This window comes from Pipistrellus kuhlii, unplaced genomic scaffold, assembly GCF_014108245.1.
Source record: "Pipistrellus kuhlii isolate mPipKuh1 unplaced genomic scaffold, mPipKuh1.p scaffold_m20_p_2, whole genome shotgun sequence".
Classification (NCBI taxonomy): domain Eukaryota; kingdom Metazoa; phylum Chordata; class Mammalia; order Chiroptera; family Vespertilionidae; genus Pipistrellus; species Pipistrellus kuhlii.
In genome coordinates this window covers 180023855-180041732 of record NW_023425515.1, presented here as the reverse complement: position 1 = coordinate 180041732, position 17878 = coordinate 180023855, and the positions used below count along the sequence as shown (strand labels likewise).

Below are 17878 nucleotides of genomic sequence, written 5' to 3'. Positions count from 1 at the left end.
GAGGTGGGGAAGGCTGAAGGACACTGGGGCTTCAGGAAAGGGGAGGCCAGATTCCCAGGCAGGATGGACCTGTGACATGGGTGCTCGGAGGACCCTATGTTCCACTTTTGGAAAGCTGTCCTCCCCAGACTCTCCCGCTGGTGTGCCAAGATCTGCGGGCAAGCCTGTTTATCATGATGCTGTTTATACCAGTGCTATCCAATGTGGAAATGACCCGACTGGACATAGGCAGGATGCAGGCCAATATGTCATCACCATGTGGACAAGTCACGGGGCAAATCTGAGGGGTGATGGAAGGGTCAACGTTGCAGAACAATATGTACAGCACAGCCCCTCTGTGTATTTACAGAAGCTAACTGCTGAGAATCACAGGAAAAGGCTGAAGTTTCACAAGAACCATGGTCACATCTGGGGAGTGAGACCAGTGGGACAGCGACCTTCAGTCTTCCCTTCTTTTTTAATCCTCACCCAGGAATGTTTTTCCATTGATTTTTTAGAAAGTGTGGGAGAGAGAGGGAAAGACAGAGAGAAACATTGATGTGAGAGAAACATAGCGATTGGTTGCATGAGCCCCGACCAGGGCCCAGATGAGTGAGGAGCCTGCAACCAGGTACACGCCCTTGGCCAGAATCGAACCCGGGACCCTTCATTCTGCAAGCCAATGCTCTATTCTCTAAACCAAACCGGCTAAGGCTCACTCTTTCTTTTTTAAAAAAAACATATTTTGTTGATCTTTTACAGAGAGGAAAGGAGAGAGATAGTTAGAAACATCAATGAGCGAGAAACATCAGTCAGCTGCCTCCTGGACACCCCTACTGGGGATGTGCCTGCAGCCAAGGCACATGCCCCCCACCAGAATCAAACCTGGGACCCTTGAGTCCGCAGGCCAACACTCTATCCACTGAGCCAAACTGGTCAGGGCAGGCTCACTCTTTTTGTTGTTGTTAAGCCTCACCTGATGATATTTTTTTCCATTGATTTTTAGAAAGAGTAGAAGGAAGGGAGGAGGAAAAGGGGAGAGAAACATCAATCTGAGAGAGACACATCATTGGTTGCCTCCCACACATGCCTCTGTTGGGAGAAGATTCAGGGCTCAAATCTGCATCACAGGTACTTGCCCTTGACAGGGAATCGAACCTGAGACCCTTTGGTGCACAGCCTATGCTCTTACCACTGAGCTAACTAGCCAGGGCTTCCATTGATTTCAGAGAGAGTGGGGAAAGAGAGGGGGTAAGAAGTGGGGGAGACATCAGTGTGAGGGAGACCAGCCAATGATCCAGCCTGTAACCCCGGTACCTGCCCTTGACTGGGAATCAAACCCACGACCCGTTGTTGCATGGGCCGATACGCTAACCACTAAGCAACACTGGCCAGGGCAATTCTCACTCTTCATATAAACTTCTGTAGAGGCCTTTTGTTCCTTGCTGGCATTTACTACGTTAGGAAAAGAAAACGCTCAGTGAGTAAATGTTCTTAACTGCTCGGAGAGCCAGCGGGAGGCGGGCCATTTCCTCCCTTGGTCCCAGAGAGAATGGGCATTATCCCTGCCAGCTCTTTTTTTTTTTTTTTAAATATATTTTATTGATCTTTTACAGAGAGGAAGGGAGAGGGATAGAGATTTAGAATCATTGAAGAGAGAGAAACATCGATCAGCTGCCTCCTGCACACTCCCTACTGGGGATGTGCCCGCAACCAAGGTACATGCCCTTGACCAGAATCGAACCTGGGACCCTTGAGTCAGCAGGCTCTATGCACCAAGCCAAACTGGTCAGGGCCCTGCCAGCTCCTAAGTGCTGGTTGGAGAAGGGAGAAACCGGGGAGGGGATCCAGGCAGGGAGAAACTGCGTGTGCAAAGGCTTGGAGCAGAAAGACAGGCATGTAACGGGAGGCGGGTCCAAGTGGCTGGAGGTTCACAGGGGGCTGGGAGGGTGGTGAGCCCTGGGGGAAGTGTGTGTGGTCTGCTTTGTGTGGATGATGGAGTGATGTGCAGGGGGTGAGCCCTGTGAGGCCAGGAGCAGCCAGAACTCCCCGTGGAGGCCCAGCGGCAGCGGAGACCTGGAGAAGAGGTACAGAGGCTTGGCTGCAGGCTGCGCAGCGGGCAGGGTGGGTGGGTGCGCTGGCATGAAGCTGATGGGGCATGTGCGCCTGCTCTGAACCTTCCCCAGTCCCACTGAGATGGATACTGCTGTTCCCCCTCTTGACAGATGAGGAAACTGAGGCCAGAGCTATTCAATAACCTGCTCCCGTCCGCACAGAGCAGCTAGGTTCCACAGGCTGAGCTCTCAGCTTCCTGGGATCATGGATCAGACTCCTGGCCACATGCCTGGCTTCCGGCATGCGCCCTCCAGAGGGAGATGCTATTAGTCAGGAAGACTTCTGGCCCCAGGGGAGGGAGGGAGGGAGGGCTTGGAGGGGCCTCCCCGGAGGGCCTGAGTGAGGAAGTGGCTGCTGAGAGTTATGGGGAGCCTCCATCTCGGAGGAGAGAGCCGGGAAGATGCTTGGGAGTTCTGAAGTACGGCTCACCTGGAGCTAGAAAAACCTGGATTCCAGCCCCGCCCTGCCCCGTCCCACGTGTGATCTGGAGCAAGCATGCTTATCTTCCTGAGTCCCTGTGCTCTTATCTGTAAGGGGGCGGGGGAGGGGCGGGTTACACACATACAACAGATGGACATGTTTTCACAGGTGACAGCAGCCGCCCAAGGCTGAATTCTCACCGCGGCATCCCCCCATCCAATGCACGCACAGCCCAGACCCGGACACACAGCACAGCTGGGAAGAGTTCCTTTATTCGGGGCAGTGCCAGGCCAGGCCTGTGGGAAGAGGCGGGCACAGCCCCAGTGCCAAGCAGGTACCGGAGGGGGCCCACGGGGATGACGGATGAGACAGGAGGCGGCTGACGATGCTCTCAGCTGCAGGTACCAGGCCCAGGTGCTGACACCGAGACCGCTCGGTGCCTTCAGGGGCCAGACATTGGCGGCCAAAGTTTTTCCCATTCCCAGGGCCCCCGAGGGGGCGGAGAGAGCCACCGCTTCGTCCTCCTTCCCCTCAGGGTGGGATCCAGGCCTGAAGGGGGTCAGATTCTGCAGAGGCCAGACATGGAGGGAGCTCGGAGGGGGCTCTGCCTCCGCCGGGCCGAGGCCCCACCCCAGAGAGCAGGCAGCAGCCGGGAGAGCAAACATCTGCTGGAGGCTGCAGCGACCCGCCCCACAGCACACACGGCACACGGGGGCCCTGAGCAGCTCCCCTGCGCAGAGGAAAACCAAACAGCACACACAGCCCGGGTCCTGCCAAGGCCAGAGTCGCGCCCGGGCTGTCACCTACTGGTTCTCCTCCCTGCCGGCAGCGTGAGGGAACAGAGACAAGCGGGCTCAGCAGGGCGCTCAGAACCAGGCCCGGGCTGAGCCAGTTCCTGGCAGAGAGAACCCCACAACTGGAGGGGGGAGGGGTAACTCACACGGGGGACACTGGGAGGGAGTCATTGCCTTTAGGGAAGACAGCACGCTGTCACTCAGAGGGACCCCAGGGGCAGGAGCGGGCGGGGGTGAGCCGGCCTCGCTGGCTGGCTGGCTGGCTGGCTGGCTGGCGGGTCAGGCACTCACAGCGTCTGGTAGGTGCTGTCCTTGGCCTTGAAGAAGCGCACGACGAAGAAGGCCACGGCCTGCAGGCTCAGCACCAGCACCATGCCTCCGATGAAGCTGGCCCCGTCAAAGCCGGGGTTGTGGGCCTCGGGGACAGGAGGACCCCCTGCAGGGTGGGAGTCATAGCGGGCCACTGAGGACCGGGACCCCAGGCCTACCCAGTCACCCACACCTGGGGGCCCCAGTCCTCACTCGGGGGCCCCAGTCCTCACTCTGGGGGCCGGAGCAGCGGGCCTTAGCAGGGTCCTGTGGGCAGTTTGGGGGTAGGGGGCAGGGGCACTGCAGCCCTGGCTCTGCTCCGGAATTGCTCTGTGTCTGGATGCGCTTCACACCCTCTCTGCCTCCCGGCCACACAGATCAGATGGCGACCGAGCTCCCTTCCAGACTCCCCGCCATCCTGGCCCCAGAGGCTGAGGATGGACCCAGGACTCAGACATCCAGGTCCCTTTTGACCTTGGATCTCGAGGCTCAAAGTCCAGGTACAGATGACATGGTCTCCTCCCAGGACTTCTGGGACCCTGGAGCTACCCCGGTCAGAACCCTACCTTAGAAAGGGAGGGAGCGAGGCCCACACACCGTCTACCACGCGGAGTGGACAGATGGAGGCTAGAGGATGCATGTCGGAGGGAGAAGCCAGGTCCTGAGGGCCAGCCCTGTCTAGAGTCTCCTCACAGTTAGGACGTGGTCCAGACGTACACGGTGTCCCCTAACCCCTCCCAGCCCCACCGCAGGGACCATGGTTGTCAGCCTGAGCCTTAGCCATCGACTCTCAATAGGGATTTGATTTCAGGCCTGGGCCCGGTGCCAGGGCAGGGCAGGGCAGGGCTGGTGGTGGGAGATCAGCCTGGGGGAGTGGACAGGGCCCTCTGGGAGCGGGCCCACTCCCCAGAGGGTGTAGCTTGTGTTAGGAGGGCTGAGAATGCGAAGGGCAAAGGTGGTCCCCGCGGCAGCTGAGGGAGCCCTCTCTGGGGCAGAGGAGAGAGGAGGGCAGAAATGAGCCAGACCAGACTGATCTGGGGCCTGAGCTGGAGGGAGATGACCATCAATAATTCAGCCTCCGAGATCACGTTTCTGGCTTTAATTAACCAAGAGCCTCTTCGGCCATCGCCGCCAAGCCTGCTGGACTCCAGGTCCCAAGGGGCAGGGGGGGCCCCAGGGTGGGGCTCTTGCCTCTGTGCTGCTGGGGACCTGCTTTGTGACCCTCTCTGGACCAGTGGGTGGTCACAGTGGGCATCTCATTGGCAAACTGAGCCATACGCTCATTGGTCACCCTGACTCTCAGAAGCCGCGTTGGGGAGAAGGGATGGGAACCATCATTGCTTATCTCCTTCCTGCCATCAGACAGGGAAGTGGGGGCTACACACCCTGTCATAAGCCCCCACAGCAGCAGTGGAAGGTGGTGCCCAGACAATATTTCAGACATGGAAACAGGCTGGAGGGAGAAGTCACAGGTCTGAGGTCACAAAGCCTGTCAGTGCCTGAGCCCAGCCCTGCCTCTCCCTGCACCTCTGGTCCTGCCCCTGCCCAGTTCCCCTAGGCGGTACCTACCTGTTGTGATTGTCTTCGGCTCATGGGTAGGGTGGTGGTGGGCAGCTAAAGAGACGGGGAATCCATAAAAACCCAGCCCTCCCAACCCCCACCTCCCATCAAGACCCCAGGCCTGGCCAACAGCAGGGCTTCTGAACCAGATCAGGCCCTCGGTCCTCTGTCCCAGGCCCAGATCCACCCAGCACCCTCTCAGGCCTGAGTTCATGCAGCTCCTTCCACCAATGTGCCCTCTCTCCATCTCCTGCTACCTCCCCCAGAAAGCCCTCCCTGTTTGCTTCCGGAGTCCTCACTGTGCTTTAACTGAGAAGAGCTAACTGCCCCGCCGCCAGCTCCGCACACCTGTCCTGTATCCTCCGTCTGAGCCCGTTTGCAGACGAGGAAACTGGCCGAGAGGGAAGGAGCTCTCTGAGCTAAAGGCAGGACTGAAACCAGACTCAGGTGCCCACAGGCACGGTCCGCTCCCCGAGAGAGGAACTTCTCCTGGAGGGCAGGCTCTGTCTGGGGACATCGCTGCCTCCCCCCGCCCCCCAGTTGTGCTTAGGCCAGGGGGAGCCCCTCTACCTGGACACGACTCGGAGTGGTTGTAGACGGAGCAGCCTTCCTGGGCCACCTCGGCTTGGTCCACACAGTGTCCTGTGGGAGGAAGTGAGGGGGAGGCGTGGGGAGAGGGGCCGAGGCCCTGGGGCTCAGAACTGGGGTGCTCACCTCGGGGAGGGCCGGATGCCATACCTGGCTCCTCGGGCTGACATTGCTCCCACACGCAGCCCGAGAGGTTGTGCGCCCTGTCCTCCTCCACGCAGTGCTCACAGAGCTTCAGCTGCTTGCAGGTCCCCCGCACCGCCGGCCAGATGTTCATTCGGAGCAGGGCTCCCCGCCCAAAGCCTCGAGCTCCTTTGCCTGGGAGCGGGGTGGAAGCCACTCCTTGGATCCCAGCTGCAGCCCCCCTTCCTTACCACCGTGCCGCTTCCCATCTGCACACACACACACTCACCTGGCTCCCTGAATCCCCACGGCACACCTGGAGCTTCCACAAACACACAGCACACACCTAGCACCTCCTGACATCCACCCAGCGTCCCCTTCCTTTGCCTGTACCTGTGGCTCCAGATACACTGGAAGTTGCCTCCCCCAGACGCACCTGAAGCTCCCTACTATGTACTTACACCGGGCACCACACACAGCTAGAGGGCCTTTACCCACCTGGGGCCCTGCACTCCTCTCCACTCCTCCCAGCCCTGATGCCCCTGGATGGGCGGCTGGACGAAGGGCGCACCACCTGCCCGCTCCTAACCAGCCCCTGGCCCGCCTTACCAGCCACTGCGAGCTGGGCACACAGGAGGAGGCAGCAGCAGCCGCCGCAGAGCGCAGCCCGTAAAGCTCGGGGTCCCGGCACGGCCATGGGCGCGGGGCGGGGCTGGGGTCGGCGGAGAGCTGGTGCGGCGCGTCCCCTCTGGGCTGGCTCCGCCGGGGTGTGCGGACCAGACCGGGCGGCGGGGGCGGGGCCGTTGGGCGGGGCCAGCGGCGCAGCCAGGAGGCGGGGCGGGGCCTGGGCGGGGCCATATAGGGTGTGGGCAGTGGGGCGCGGTCAGGGGCGGGGCTCAGACAAAAGAGGGCGGGTCCAGGACCCCCCGCCACCGGGTCCTGGTTGCGGCCAGGGCAGCTTCCCGGAAACTGCGGGGTAGGAGGTGTGCCCACTTCACAGGTGAGGAGGCGGAGGCCCAGAAAGGGTGACTGTGTAGTTAGGGTTAGTGGTAAAATCTGTGTTTGAGACAAGGCCACTTTCTTTTTTTTAATATATATTTTATTGATATTTTACAGAGAGGAAGAGAGAAGGATAGAGAGTTAGAAACATCGATGAGGGAGAATCATCAATCAGCTGCCTCTTGCACACCCCCCACTGGGGATGAGCCCGCAACCAAGGTACATGCCCTTGCCCGGAATCGAACCCGGGACCTTTCAGTCCGCAGGGGGACGCTCTATCCACTGAGCCAAACCGGTTTTGGCAACAAGGCCGCTTTCCTGCCGCCCAGGCTGGGTGCCGGCGGGACCCTGTGAAGTGCACCCTCCAACCAGGCCCCCCTGCGGACCCGCTTCCGCTGGCCCAGGCTCTGGCTGCCACCTAGCTTCGACTTTTTTTTTTTTTATAAATATATATATATATCATATTGATTTTTTACAGAGAGGAAGAGAGAGGGATAGAGAGTTAAAAACATGGATCAGAGAGAATCATCGATCAGCTGCCTCTTGCACACCCCCCACTGAGAATGTGCCGGCAACCAAGATACGAATCCAACCTGGGACCTTTCAGTTTGCAGGCCTATGCTCTGTCCACTGAGCCAAACCGGTTTTGGCCTGGCTTCGACCTTTGCAGCCTCCTTTCTTTGCCCCTCAGCGCACCATGTCTGCCTCCAGCCCACTGCATCCTCTGACCAAGTCACGGGCCTCATGGTTCTGGGCAAGTGAGCCTCTTCACACTTTCCCTTCTGCCTTGACTCCTGCCCTGGCACCGACCTCTCCTGGTCCCTCTCCCACTTCTGCCACTTCTCAGGTTCCTTAGAGAATGCCTCCTCTGCCTCTTTTAAAAAACTTATTATTAGCTGAAGCCAGTTTGGCTCAGTGGTAGAGCGTCGGTCTGCGGACTGAAAGGTCCCAGGTTTGATTCCGGGCAAGGGCATGTACATTGGTTGCGGGCACATCCCCAGTAGGGGGTCAATGTTTCTCTCTCATCGACGTTTCTAGCTCTCTATCTCTCTCCCTTCCTCTCTGTAAAAAATCAATAAGATATATATTTAAAAAAAACTTATTATTAATTTTCAGAAGGAAACATCAATTTGCTGCCTCCTGCACGTTTCCTACTGGAGATCAAGCCTGAAACCCGGGCATGTGCTCTTGACAGGAGTCTGACTGACAACCTTTCAGTGCACAGGACAATGCCAGCCAACTGAGCCACCCCAGCTAGGGCCTCCTCTTCCTGTCCCCCCTCCTTTTCTTCCCCCCTCTGCTTCTTTTCCTCCTTCATCGCTAGTGGCCCAGTTCAGTCTGGAACCCCATTCTGCCTCTCCTAGGGTCAGCTCAGCCATTCCTCTGCCATCAATTCCCATTTGAAAGCAAACAAGTATCTCTCCATCTTCAGCCTCCTGCGCCCTCCCCAGCTGAATGTACATCCTACTAAGAGCTTTTCCTTGTAGCTTCTCATCTAATTCCCACTACCCTCTTGGTATGGGCTGTGTTATCACCCAATTGCAGGTTTCAGAAGTGACATCACCTGCCCAGGGGCACATGGTTACAGTGTGTGTGTGTGTGTGTGTGTGTGTGTGTGTGTGTGTCAGGATGTAGCCCAGGATCCAATGGCCAGAGGCTGCTCTCCCCTCTGGGTCCATCTGTTTCCTGGGCACCTGAGTACCTCAGGCCCCTGAAACCATCTGGTCCCTCTTCCCCACCCAGGAGGGTCCCTTTGTCCCCTGTCACCCGATTGGGAGCCATGGTCTCATCTTCACCCCCTGCCTCCTCATATCTCCCTGATCCTAGCCCCGCATCTTCTCTTTGCTGGCCTCCCTGTCTCAGCCTCTGGGCCCTTCCCCAAGTTGGCCCTCACCGTGCAGGGCTCTACTGAAACCATGAATGCGGCCATGTCTCTCCCAGTGAATCATGGCTTGGCCTCCACAGCCCTTTAGTTCCTGGCTCTGTAAGTCTCCCCAGCATGTCTGGGGCTGACCCCAACACCTTCCTGTCCCCCAAGAAAATAGAACAGCCCCTCCCCCAACACACCTTGCACCTTACACCTCCTCCCCTTTATCCTCTAGCTGTTCTGTCCCGGAGAGCCCTCTTTCTCTCCCGACTCCATCTGCTTGGCGAGCTCATCTTTCATGACATCGCTAACAGGCCACCTCCTGCAGGAAGCCCTCCGCCTGCCTCAGAGCCGGGCGGAGCTGTTGCAGCACTGGTCTCGCTGGTAGATCCGAATCATCTGCTTCCTGCACCCTACACCCCTCCTCACCATCTCCTGCCTGGGTGACTGCAGGACTCCTAGCGGGGCTCCTCCTTCTGCTCCCCACTCAGGTCTGTTCCCCATCTAGCAGTCGGAGCAATCCTTTGAAATGGAAGTCAAATCACATCACTCTCTGCATCAGCCCACCAATGGCTTCCATGATTTACATGATCTTCTTCCCCTCCCTACCCTCAACCCCTTATCCCACCCACCTCCCTGCGCTCAATTCCTACCCTCAGCTCCTTCGCCTCCTCTCCCTCCCTCAACACGTTTCCTCCTCAGAGACTTTGCACTTGCTGTGCTCACTCCTCGAAACTCTTCTGCTCTCTCTTCAAAGGACTCCCTCCGTGGTCTCCCTTCCTCGTTATGTCACATGATGACACCTTCTTTCCCTTCAGAACCTAAAAAACTCATTTGTTTCCTAGGCTGTAAGTCCCATGAAGGCAGGAAAAATGTCTGTCTTCTGCCCTAGCCAGTTCGGCTCAGTGGACAGCGCCCTGGCCTGTGGACCAAGGGGGTCTCGGGCTCGGTTCTGATCAAAGGCTCTTACCTTGGATGCAGGCTCCTCCCCAGCCCTGGCCCTGGTTGGGCTTTTGCAGGAGGCATGTGCAGGAAGCAATGTGTTTCTCTCACACTGGTGTTTCTCTCTGACTTTCCCTCTCTCTTCCACTCTCCCTCTCACCTTAAAAATCAATGGGGAAAAAAAAAATCCTTGGGTGAGGATTAAAAAAAAAGTGTCTATGTTCTTCCGTAGTTAATTCCCAGCACACATAGGGCTAAGTAGTTGTTTATGAAATAACCACACTGTACCATATTGTGTCTGTCTGTGTGCATGTTTGTCTGTCCCACTGCTCTGGGAGACCCTCAAGGGGTCCCTACTCAATACCATATTGAGCACCTGATTGCGATTGTCCATCTCCCCCCATTAGGCTGGAAGCTCCAAGAAGAAGGCAGGAATTTGGGGGATTTTTGTTTATTGCTGTGTCCTCTGGGCCTAGAACAATGCCTGGCAAATGACAGACGCTCAATAAATACAGAACGTGGAAAATGCAGGATGTGACCAAATCATCTCTCCACCGCACACCCACTCCAGCCTGAGCCCAGGGAGTGAATAGGTCTGTGCTAAGAATGCTTGCACTGGTGAAGCCCAGATCCTCTGTTTGGCCAAGGCGTTTATGTGGACCTTACCCGGGTCTGTCTCACTCACACAAACCTCCTTTGAGAGCCTCCACCCACTGGGAAGTCTTACCTGGAACTGAATGCTCACAGCCACCTGCTGGTCACCTGGGGAACTTCAGGTGTTGTCATTCCTGGCCAAATGTCACTTCTGGGGAGATGGTGGCCGTAAGCTAGCATGGGAAGGCCCACCGGACTTGGTTACAGACAGCCCTGGCTTCAGATCCAGCTCTGTCATTTGCTGTGTAATTAGGGGCAAGACTTTCTGCTCCTACAGGCTTCATCTATGAAGTTGGGATGCAGAGTTGTGGTAAGCACTGGTAGGTGGAAAGGATTGGAGAAGGCATTGATGGTGGGGGGAAGCGAGGAGCTGGAGCAGAGGAGGAGAGAGAAGGAAGGGCTGCCTCTTCCTCTAGAGCAGTGTTTCCCAAACTTTTGACATACGTGTACCCCTTCTATAATTTTCTTAATGCTGAGTACCCCTCGTATTCATGAGAACGTAGAATTAGGCGCAGCTAAGCACGGGGCAGTGCATATCCCCACCAAACTCCGGTGCAACGCGTACCCCCTGGGGGTGTGCATACCACACTTTGGGAAACACTGCTCTAGAGGGCAGATCTTTGGAGAAGAGAGGCCTGGTTGGCGTTGATGGCCTCCATTAGCCTGTCGGCACGGTGGCAGCGTTGGCGGTGGAAGTGTGCCTGTGAAAATCCATAGGCCCACTGGGGTCTCTGGGATCTCAGGGTTAGAAATGTCACTGCACTCTTCCCCTCCCTGCCTGCCTGAGGACCCGCCTCCACCATGAATGACCCAGAAACTCCCCAGACCAGGAAGTACTGGCTCATCAACCACTTAGCCATTGACGTCCTCCCCGCTGGGAAGGCAGTGGTAGCTAAGACAGAAAGTTGGGACAAACTAGCCAGATTCCATCTTTTTTTAATTTATTTAATTTTATTGATTTTTTTTACAGAGAGGAAGGGAGAGAGATAGTTAGAAACATCAATCAGCTGCCTCCTTCACATCCCCTACTGGAGATGTGCCTGCAACCAAGGTACATGCCCTTGACCAGAATTGAACCCGGGACCCTTCAGTCCCCAGGCCGACGCTCTATCCACTGAGCCAAACCGGCTTCGGCCCAGATTCCAGCTTACGGTTGGAGTCAGAAGCCACTTTGGTGGTGGTAAAACAACTGGCTTTGACATTATTTGTGATTCCTTGAATGTAAAGAAAAATGGACCCAAGCACAAGCTTGCAGGACATGACCTACAGAAGCAAAATACCCCAAGAAAACAGCGAGTGGAATGCAAGAACAGAGTGAAGGAGGCCGGGCTACAGGAAAGGCCGATATTGGCGCAAAAAGGAGTAAAGACTCTGCAGTGACTTAATCTGTGGTCATTGTGCATATTTTTCATGAGATAATTAATAACTTATGAATAAACAAGGATCTCTGCCACTCGGAATAGCAGAAGACAGTCTCCAACACACTGGCCAGCCTCCCAGCAGCTTTCACCGTTCTCCGAGACCAGCTGGACAGCTGTTGGGACCCAGCTCGGATGGGGAGGAAGTGGGAACCTGAGTCCTGGGGTGCTGATGCCCCTAGATTTTTCTCTTTGACACCCCCACCTTCCCTGGCACCGTGGGTATTACTGCTCTCTGTTTTCCTTCTCTTTTTCTAGATGTTGCTTTTTAGTTTAATTATCCAGTCAACAAAATAGTTGTTGACCATCTACTACTTGCCAGGCACTGGAGGAGAGCACTAATCTAGGATGCCGGTCAGCGGAGTCGCTTCGGAAGAAGTGCCTTGGGCGCAGAGACCTTAATGAGGTGAAGGGTTCCAGGCAGACGGGACAGCCAGTGCAAAGGCCCAGAAACAGGAATATGTTCACCCACAGTCTGTGCCCTTCATGGTGGGGTTCCATGAGGCTCCTTACTCTCTGCCTCCTCCCCTAGGTGGTACCATCTACCCCTGGACCTCAGTCACTATCTGTATACCTGTGCCTCCTGGATGTCCTGCCAGATATGCTGTTGGTACCCACACAGCCAGCACTGACAACGTGCCAGGCCCTTCCCAGCAGTCCTATGAGTAGATAGGAACATCTCCTATCTGCTGACGAGAAGACAGACACAAAGAGTGTAACAGTCATCCCAAGTCACTCAGCTGGGAAATGGAGGCTCTGGGGCTTGAGTCCAGCCTACCCTCCTGACCACCCCTGTCTGCTAAGCACCCTAAACTCACGGTATCCATCTGAGTGCGTTCTTTCCTGGCCCAGCCCTCTCCCTGGCCCCCCACCTCCTCCCTCCTTCCCCACACGAACGAGCAACTGCATGGGGCTGTGTTTCGGGAGAAGTCAGGGGGGGCCCTGGAATCTGGGTGTCTCTGGGACCCAAAGCCCTAACCGATTCCTCCCTCCTCCCCCATTCAGTGGGGCCTGGATCAAAGCTAGAGGAGGTGCAGGCCGCTCCTCTCCCCCAGGACCGGCCATATCTGTCCCCTCTGGAGAAACCTGGGATGAGGGACAGACAGCGATGGGGAGGACTGGGCTGCTTCTCCATGCCCCCTGCCAGGATGCTGAGATGGGCGGTGGAGAGGGGCCTGTCCTGGGACTGAGCTGCCGGGTTTTCTGCTTCCAAGTTCTTCCTGGCTCCCTCTCTCCAGCTGCTTCGGGGAAGTTCTCCCCCGCCCCTCACTCCCCCCATACACACCATGCTGCTGGCTTTCCAGATTCTTGAATAAATAATTCAGGTTTTGAAATCTTGCCAGACTCAGCCTTCCTGTGCGGTGAAGGTGCTGCTGAGCTGACATGAGTGAGGTCGCCCAGCCTCTTAGACAGCCTCAGCGTCATGAAGACCTGCCCTGGAGCACTTACTGCCTGCTCACCTCCGTCCAGACCCTCCACCCTGTCTGTCACCCTGTCCGTCCCCTGGGCCCCTCACCAGTCACCTCTACCTTCACCCGAGCACCCCACAGCCCCCTCACTGAGGGAGCTCTGTCACCTCAGTGCCTCAGTACCGTGACAGGTCAGGGTGACCCCAAGTTCCATCCCCGGAACACTCCATCTTCCCTTGCCACTGCCTCTGCCGCCCTGGGATCTCCGGGCCCATCATGCCACCGTCATCCTCACCCTGGAATGGTTGCCCTGGAGGCTTCCCTCTACGTCAGCATCCTCAGCCACCATCCCCCAAGATCCTGTCACCACGCTCGCCCCGTCACTGCCGCCCACCTCCCCGCGAGGCTCCCTGTCACGTCACCTCACCCCTCACCGGGGAGGCCCCAGCCCCGTCACTGGGCCTCCGTCACCTGGATCTCATCCGCCTTCCTCGGCCACCTGAGGGCCATCACCCCCGCCTCTCCGGCCCCTCCCCGGCCCTCCCGCCCCCGCAGCCCCTCTGACACTTCCCGGCTCCCCCACCCGCGCCCGAACCCCGGGCCGCAGAGGGCGGCGTCAAGGACGCCCGGCCGGGGGGGCGGGGCCGGGCCGCGGCGCTTTTTATGAATGGGGGAGCGGGCGCGCGGGCCGCGCTCACGGGCCTCGCGACGCGCGCTGCGCCCGAGCGCGCCGCGCCCATTGGCTCGCCGGCCTCTGACGTCAGCGGGCCGGGGGCCGGGGGCCGGGGGCGGGGCGGGCGGGTGACTCACGCCGCTGCTCCCGCGGCTGCGGGGGGCTCGCCGTGGTCGCGTGGTCCGCTCACACCCTGCGCCGCCAGACCCGACCGCAGCCTTCCCGCGGGCCCGGCCGCGCCGCACCGACAGGTGAGTGGGGTCCCCGCCGCGGTCCCCGGCGTCCGGAGGGCACGCGGGGCGCTGGGGCGGCTGTCAGGCTCCCGGCAGCGGGCCAGGGTCGGAGGTCAAGACCTGACACCCAGATTCTGGGCGAGCAGGTGGGACCCGGTCGCCGGGTGCTGAGCGCCCTGGGCACGGTGACCCAGCGGGGGGTGAGCACTCCTACCAGGACCCCAGGCCCTGGGGGGACTGATGGTCATTGAGGTCGGGCTGGCAGGAGGCGGCTGGACGGGACCTGGGAGTCTGGGAAGGAGGAGGTGTCTGGCTGAGGGACCCAGACTTCCGGGCAGGGGCGGAGTCAGGCCCCAGGTCCAGGTGTCTGGGCTGGCGGGGTCTGCTGCCTCGGGCATCCAGGCTTCCAGCTGGGGGTGTCTGTTCCCAAGACCCAGGGGTGTGGGCAGAAAGAGGGGTCCGGCCTGTATGTGTGCGGGTGGAGCCGAGTTCCCAGGTGTTGTTAGCCTAGGAGTGCTGGTGGGGGCTGGCCAGAGCTTCACCCGCACCCCCTAGGGGCGGGGCCTGGGGCCGGCCGGTCTGAGGATCTTGAGGGGTCTGGAGAGGCTCAGAAACTGAGCGTCATCCTCGTCATCCTCCCGAGATGGATGGGAGGGAGCAGAGCTGTCTTCAGCCTTGGGATGCGTTTCCCTCCCCCAGCCCTGCCTTCCCAGCCTCTCCTGGGTCTTACAAGTTCCCATCTCCTAGTACTGGTGGTAGTCCCTCATCTGGCTGGGCGCTAGCCACACACGTGGAAGGAAGAGGCCTGCAGGACGCAGGGAGCTGGAAGGGAGGTGAAGATCCTAGGACAGGGTCCCCAGGAAAAGAGACCTGTGCTGGCCTGGGGACCTGGGAGGGAATCCTGGGGCATGAGTGGGGGGCCAAGACCCTGGGACCAGCTGAGCATCTTGTGGAGAGAGACCAAGTACTCAGAGAGGCACCTCAGCTCCTGTTGACCCCCCTCCCCAGCACCTATCCTGGCCGTGCCAACCTCTCACAGGGCCTTTCTCCTACAGGTGCCAGGATGTGGGGTGCAGGCAGCCCCCTGGCGTGGCTCTCGGCCGGCCCAGGCAACGTGAACGTGAGCAGCATGGGGTTGGCAGAGGGGCCCACGGGCCCGGCCGCCCCGCTGCCCTCACCCAGGGCGTGGGATGTGGTGCTGTGCATCTCGGGCACCCTGGTGTCCTGCGAGAACGCGCTGGTGGTGGCCATCATCGCGGGCACCCCCGCCTTCCGGGCCCCCATGTTCCTGCTCGTGGGCAGCCTCGCCGTGGCGGACCTGCTGGCAGGCCTGGGCCTGGTCCTGCACTTCGCCGCTGTCTTCTGCATTGGCTCCGCCGAGATGACCCTGGTGCTGGTCGGCGTCCTGGCGATGGCCTTCACCGCCAGCATCGGCAGCCTGCTGGCCATCACCGTGGACCGCTACCTTTCCCTGTACAACGCCCTCACCTACTACTCCGAGACCACGATGACTCGGACCTACGTGATGCTGGCCCTCGTGTGGGGGGCCGCGCTGGGCCTGGGGCTGCTGCCCGTGCTGGCCTGGAACTGCTTGGACGCCCCCACCACGTGCGGCGTGGTCTACCCGCTCTCCAAGAACCATCTGGTGGTCCTGGCCGTGGCCTTCTTCATGGTGTTTGGCATCATGCTGCAGCTCTACGCCCAGATCTGCCGCATCGTCTGCCGCCACGCCCAGCAGATTGCCCTTCAGCGGCACCTGCTGCCCGCCTCCCACTACGTGGCCACCCGCAAGGGCATTGCCACCCTGGCCGTGGTGCTCGGCACCTTTGCCGCCTGCTGGCTGCCCTTCACCGTCTACTGCCTGCTGGGCGATGCCCACTCCCCGTCTCTCTACACCTATCTCACCCTGCTCCCTGCCACCTATAACTCCATGATCAACCCCGTCATCTATGCCTTCCGCAACCAGGACGTGCAGAAGGTCCTGTGGGCCGTCTGCTGCTGCTGCTCCTCGTCCAAGATCCCCTTCCGGTCCCGCTCCCCCAGCGACGTCTAGCCGCGTCCTGGTGACCCTTCACCCTGATCACCACAGAATTCCAGAGTGGGAGGCCCTCCAGGGTTTTGTTCCAACCTCCAGCTCCGCACCCCCAAGACCCCGCGAGTTCTGGAGGTCTGGGACATTGGGTGTTTCACAGGATTCCGCTCAGATCTCTGCAGGGCCCGGCTGGCTCCATGGTTCTAGAATGTTCCGATGGTCAGGGTTCCACTCGGAAAAGTCCCACAGCCCAGCTGGCTTGGAGATCCAGAATGCTGCTGGGTGCTGTTCAGTGCCATTTCAAGTCCCTGGGCTTCTCCCTCCCTTGACCTTGATCCTGTCACTTTACTTTTGAGTTTCTTAGCTAGAGTCCGAGATTTAGCCACTCAGTTGCCTACATAGAAGAAAGAAAGAAAGATTTATCTATATATATAGATGTGTGAGCACAAAGAGAATATCTAGTATTTATTTATTTATTTATCTATTTATTTATTTATGAATGGATTTATTTATGGGTAAAAGGGGGGAAAAAGAGACCAACACCTTGAAATCCAGGCCATACCAGGGTACTCCCAGTCCCCTCGCCCCCATTTCTGACCTCAGTTCCTAGAGGGGGGGAAAGGGAGAAAGAGAAACCACGTATTTTGTTATTATTTCCGCTTATTTTTTATTGAAGAGATCACATAAACCAGAACCTTCTCCCCAGGCCCGCCCCTCTGGGGTTTGTGAGGGGAACACACCAGCCTCTGGTTTTTTATTTTTTTAAGAAGCCATCACCTGAGCAACCGAGAATTCCTCTGCGCTGGGGGCCTGCTGCCCTCTGGTGGCGGTTTGGGGAACACCAGCTTGGCCAAGCAGCCAGGCTAAAACGTGGCAACCCCAACCCCACTCTCTAGCCTGGTGTCCAGCGCCACAGCCACGGCCTGGGAGCCAGGTCTCCCTTTGAGGTGCCCTCGAGGAGGCAGGATGCGAGCCAACACCTGACCCTCTCTGCCAATCTGGGTGTGGCCCCCAGTGCATTCCCTATTCCTGCCCCTGCCCCAGCCCTCAATAAAAACTGATTTTGTAATAGATATCGCTGTCTGTGTGTGGAGGGGATGGAGTGGGGCCTGAGGGGAGACACCATGGGGTGGGAGGATTACCCCACACCTGGGTGCCAGTTGGGGGACAGGGGAAGCTGGAGACCTAGGATGGAGTGTGGCTGGCAGGTGGCACTCCCACCCCAGGATGCTCATCTGATGAGGCCCCTCTGCTCAGACCCAGGTACTACCAGACAAGGACCCCACCTCCCTGGGGGACAGGAACCAGCATGCTGGAAGCTTCTTTGGCTGAGGATGCCCCCCGCCCCCATCCCGCCCATATTAGCTTTTGTTGGGAGCTTTAGCATGAAGTATATACCCAAAGCTGTCAATTTCCTTAGCAACAACCCCTTCTGATCGCGGGTTTATACGCTGTGCTAGGCACTGTGCTGAGCGTACTGCACGCGTTACCGCATTTATGCCTGACAGGCACCCCAGGACACAGGTAATATCTTCTCCATTTCACCGATGAGAAAACAGGATGCGGGGGGACTGGTGCATGGACCGAGGGAACGCGTTTCTGGGACGTTTGCCCTGTCTACTGGCCTCCCACTACCTTCCCTTCCAAGCCTGGGACCTCGGGCATTCTGACCCCGATTGGTGTGGGGGTTCATTCGGAGCCAGTGGCCCCCTTTGGGAGGTAGTTGGTGGGGTCTTGTCATTCTGGAGCTGGAATTGCTTCTT

General features: G+C 58.5%; 2 protein-coding genes across 5 annotated transcripts; one reads left to right on the top strand and one right to left on the bottom strand.

Annotated features, from left to right (window-relative positions):
• Positions 1–2764: 2764 nt before the first annotated feature.
• On the bottom strand, positions 2765–6689 carry CD164L2 (CD164 molecule like 2). Of its 4 annotated transcripts, none has more exons than XM_036446452.2 (6): positions 6498–6686; positions 5916–6083; positions 5748–5819; positions 5187–5231; positions 3600–3744; positions 2765–3333 (listed from the first exon to the last, which is right to left on the bottom strand). In XM_036446452.2, the coding sequence occupies exons 1-6, from the start codon at positions 6583–6585 to the stop codon at positions 3318–3320; spliced, it is 534 nt and encodes a 177-aa protein (XP_036302345.1). In that variant the 5' UTR covers positions 6586–6686; the 3' UTR covers positions 2765–3317. The 4 variants fall into 4 exon arrangements, with proteins under 4 accessions (XP_036302345.1, XP_036302346.1, XP_036302347.1 ...); XM_036446453.2 differs by having other exon boundaries at positions 2765–3080; positions 6498–6685; XM_036446454.2 differs by lacking the exon at positions 2765–3333 and having other exon boundaries at positions 3596–3744.
• Positions 6690–13900: 7211 nt separating this feature from the next.
• On the top strand, positions 13901–17186 carry GPR3 (G protein-coupled receptor 3). The gene is made up of 2 exons (XM_036446451.2): positions 13901–14101; positions 15139–17186. The coding sequence occupies exon 2, from the start codon at positions 15147–15149 to the stop codon at positions 16134–16136; it is 990 nt and encodes a 329-aa protein (XP_036302344.1). The 5' UTR covers positions 13901–14101; positions 15139–15146; the 3' UTR covers positions 16137–17186.
• Positions 17187–17878: the final 692 nt, after the last annotated feature.

Coding starts and splice junctions, on each gene's coding strand:
- CD164L2 (XM_036446452.2), bottom strand. CDS start 6,585: ATGGCCGTGCCGGGACCCCGAGCTTTACGGGCTGCGCTCTGCGGCGGC. Junction 6,084..6,497: donor TGCCCAGCTCGCAGTGGCTG/GTAAGGCGGGCC, acceptor CCCCGCTCCCAG/GCAAAGGAGCTCGAGGCTTT. Junction 5,820..5,915: donor ATGTCAGCCCGAGGAGCCAG/GTATGGCATCCG, acceptor TTCCTCCCACAG/GACACTGTGTGGACCAAGCC.
- GPR3 (XM_036446451.2), top strand. CDS start 15,147: ATGTGGGGTGCAGGCAGCCCCCTGGCGTGGCTCTCGGCCGGCCCAGGC.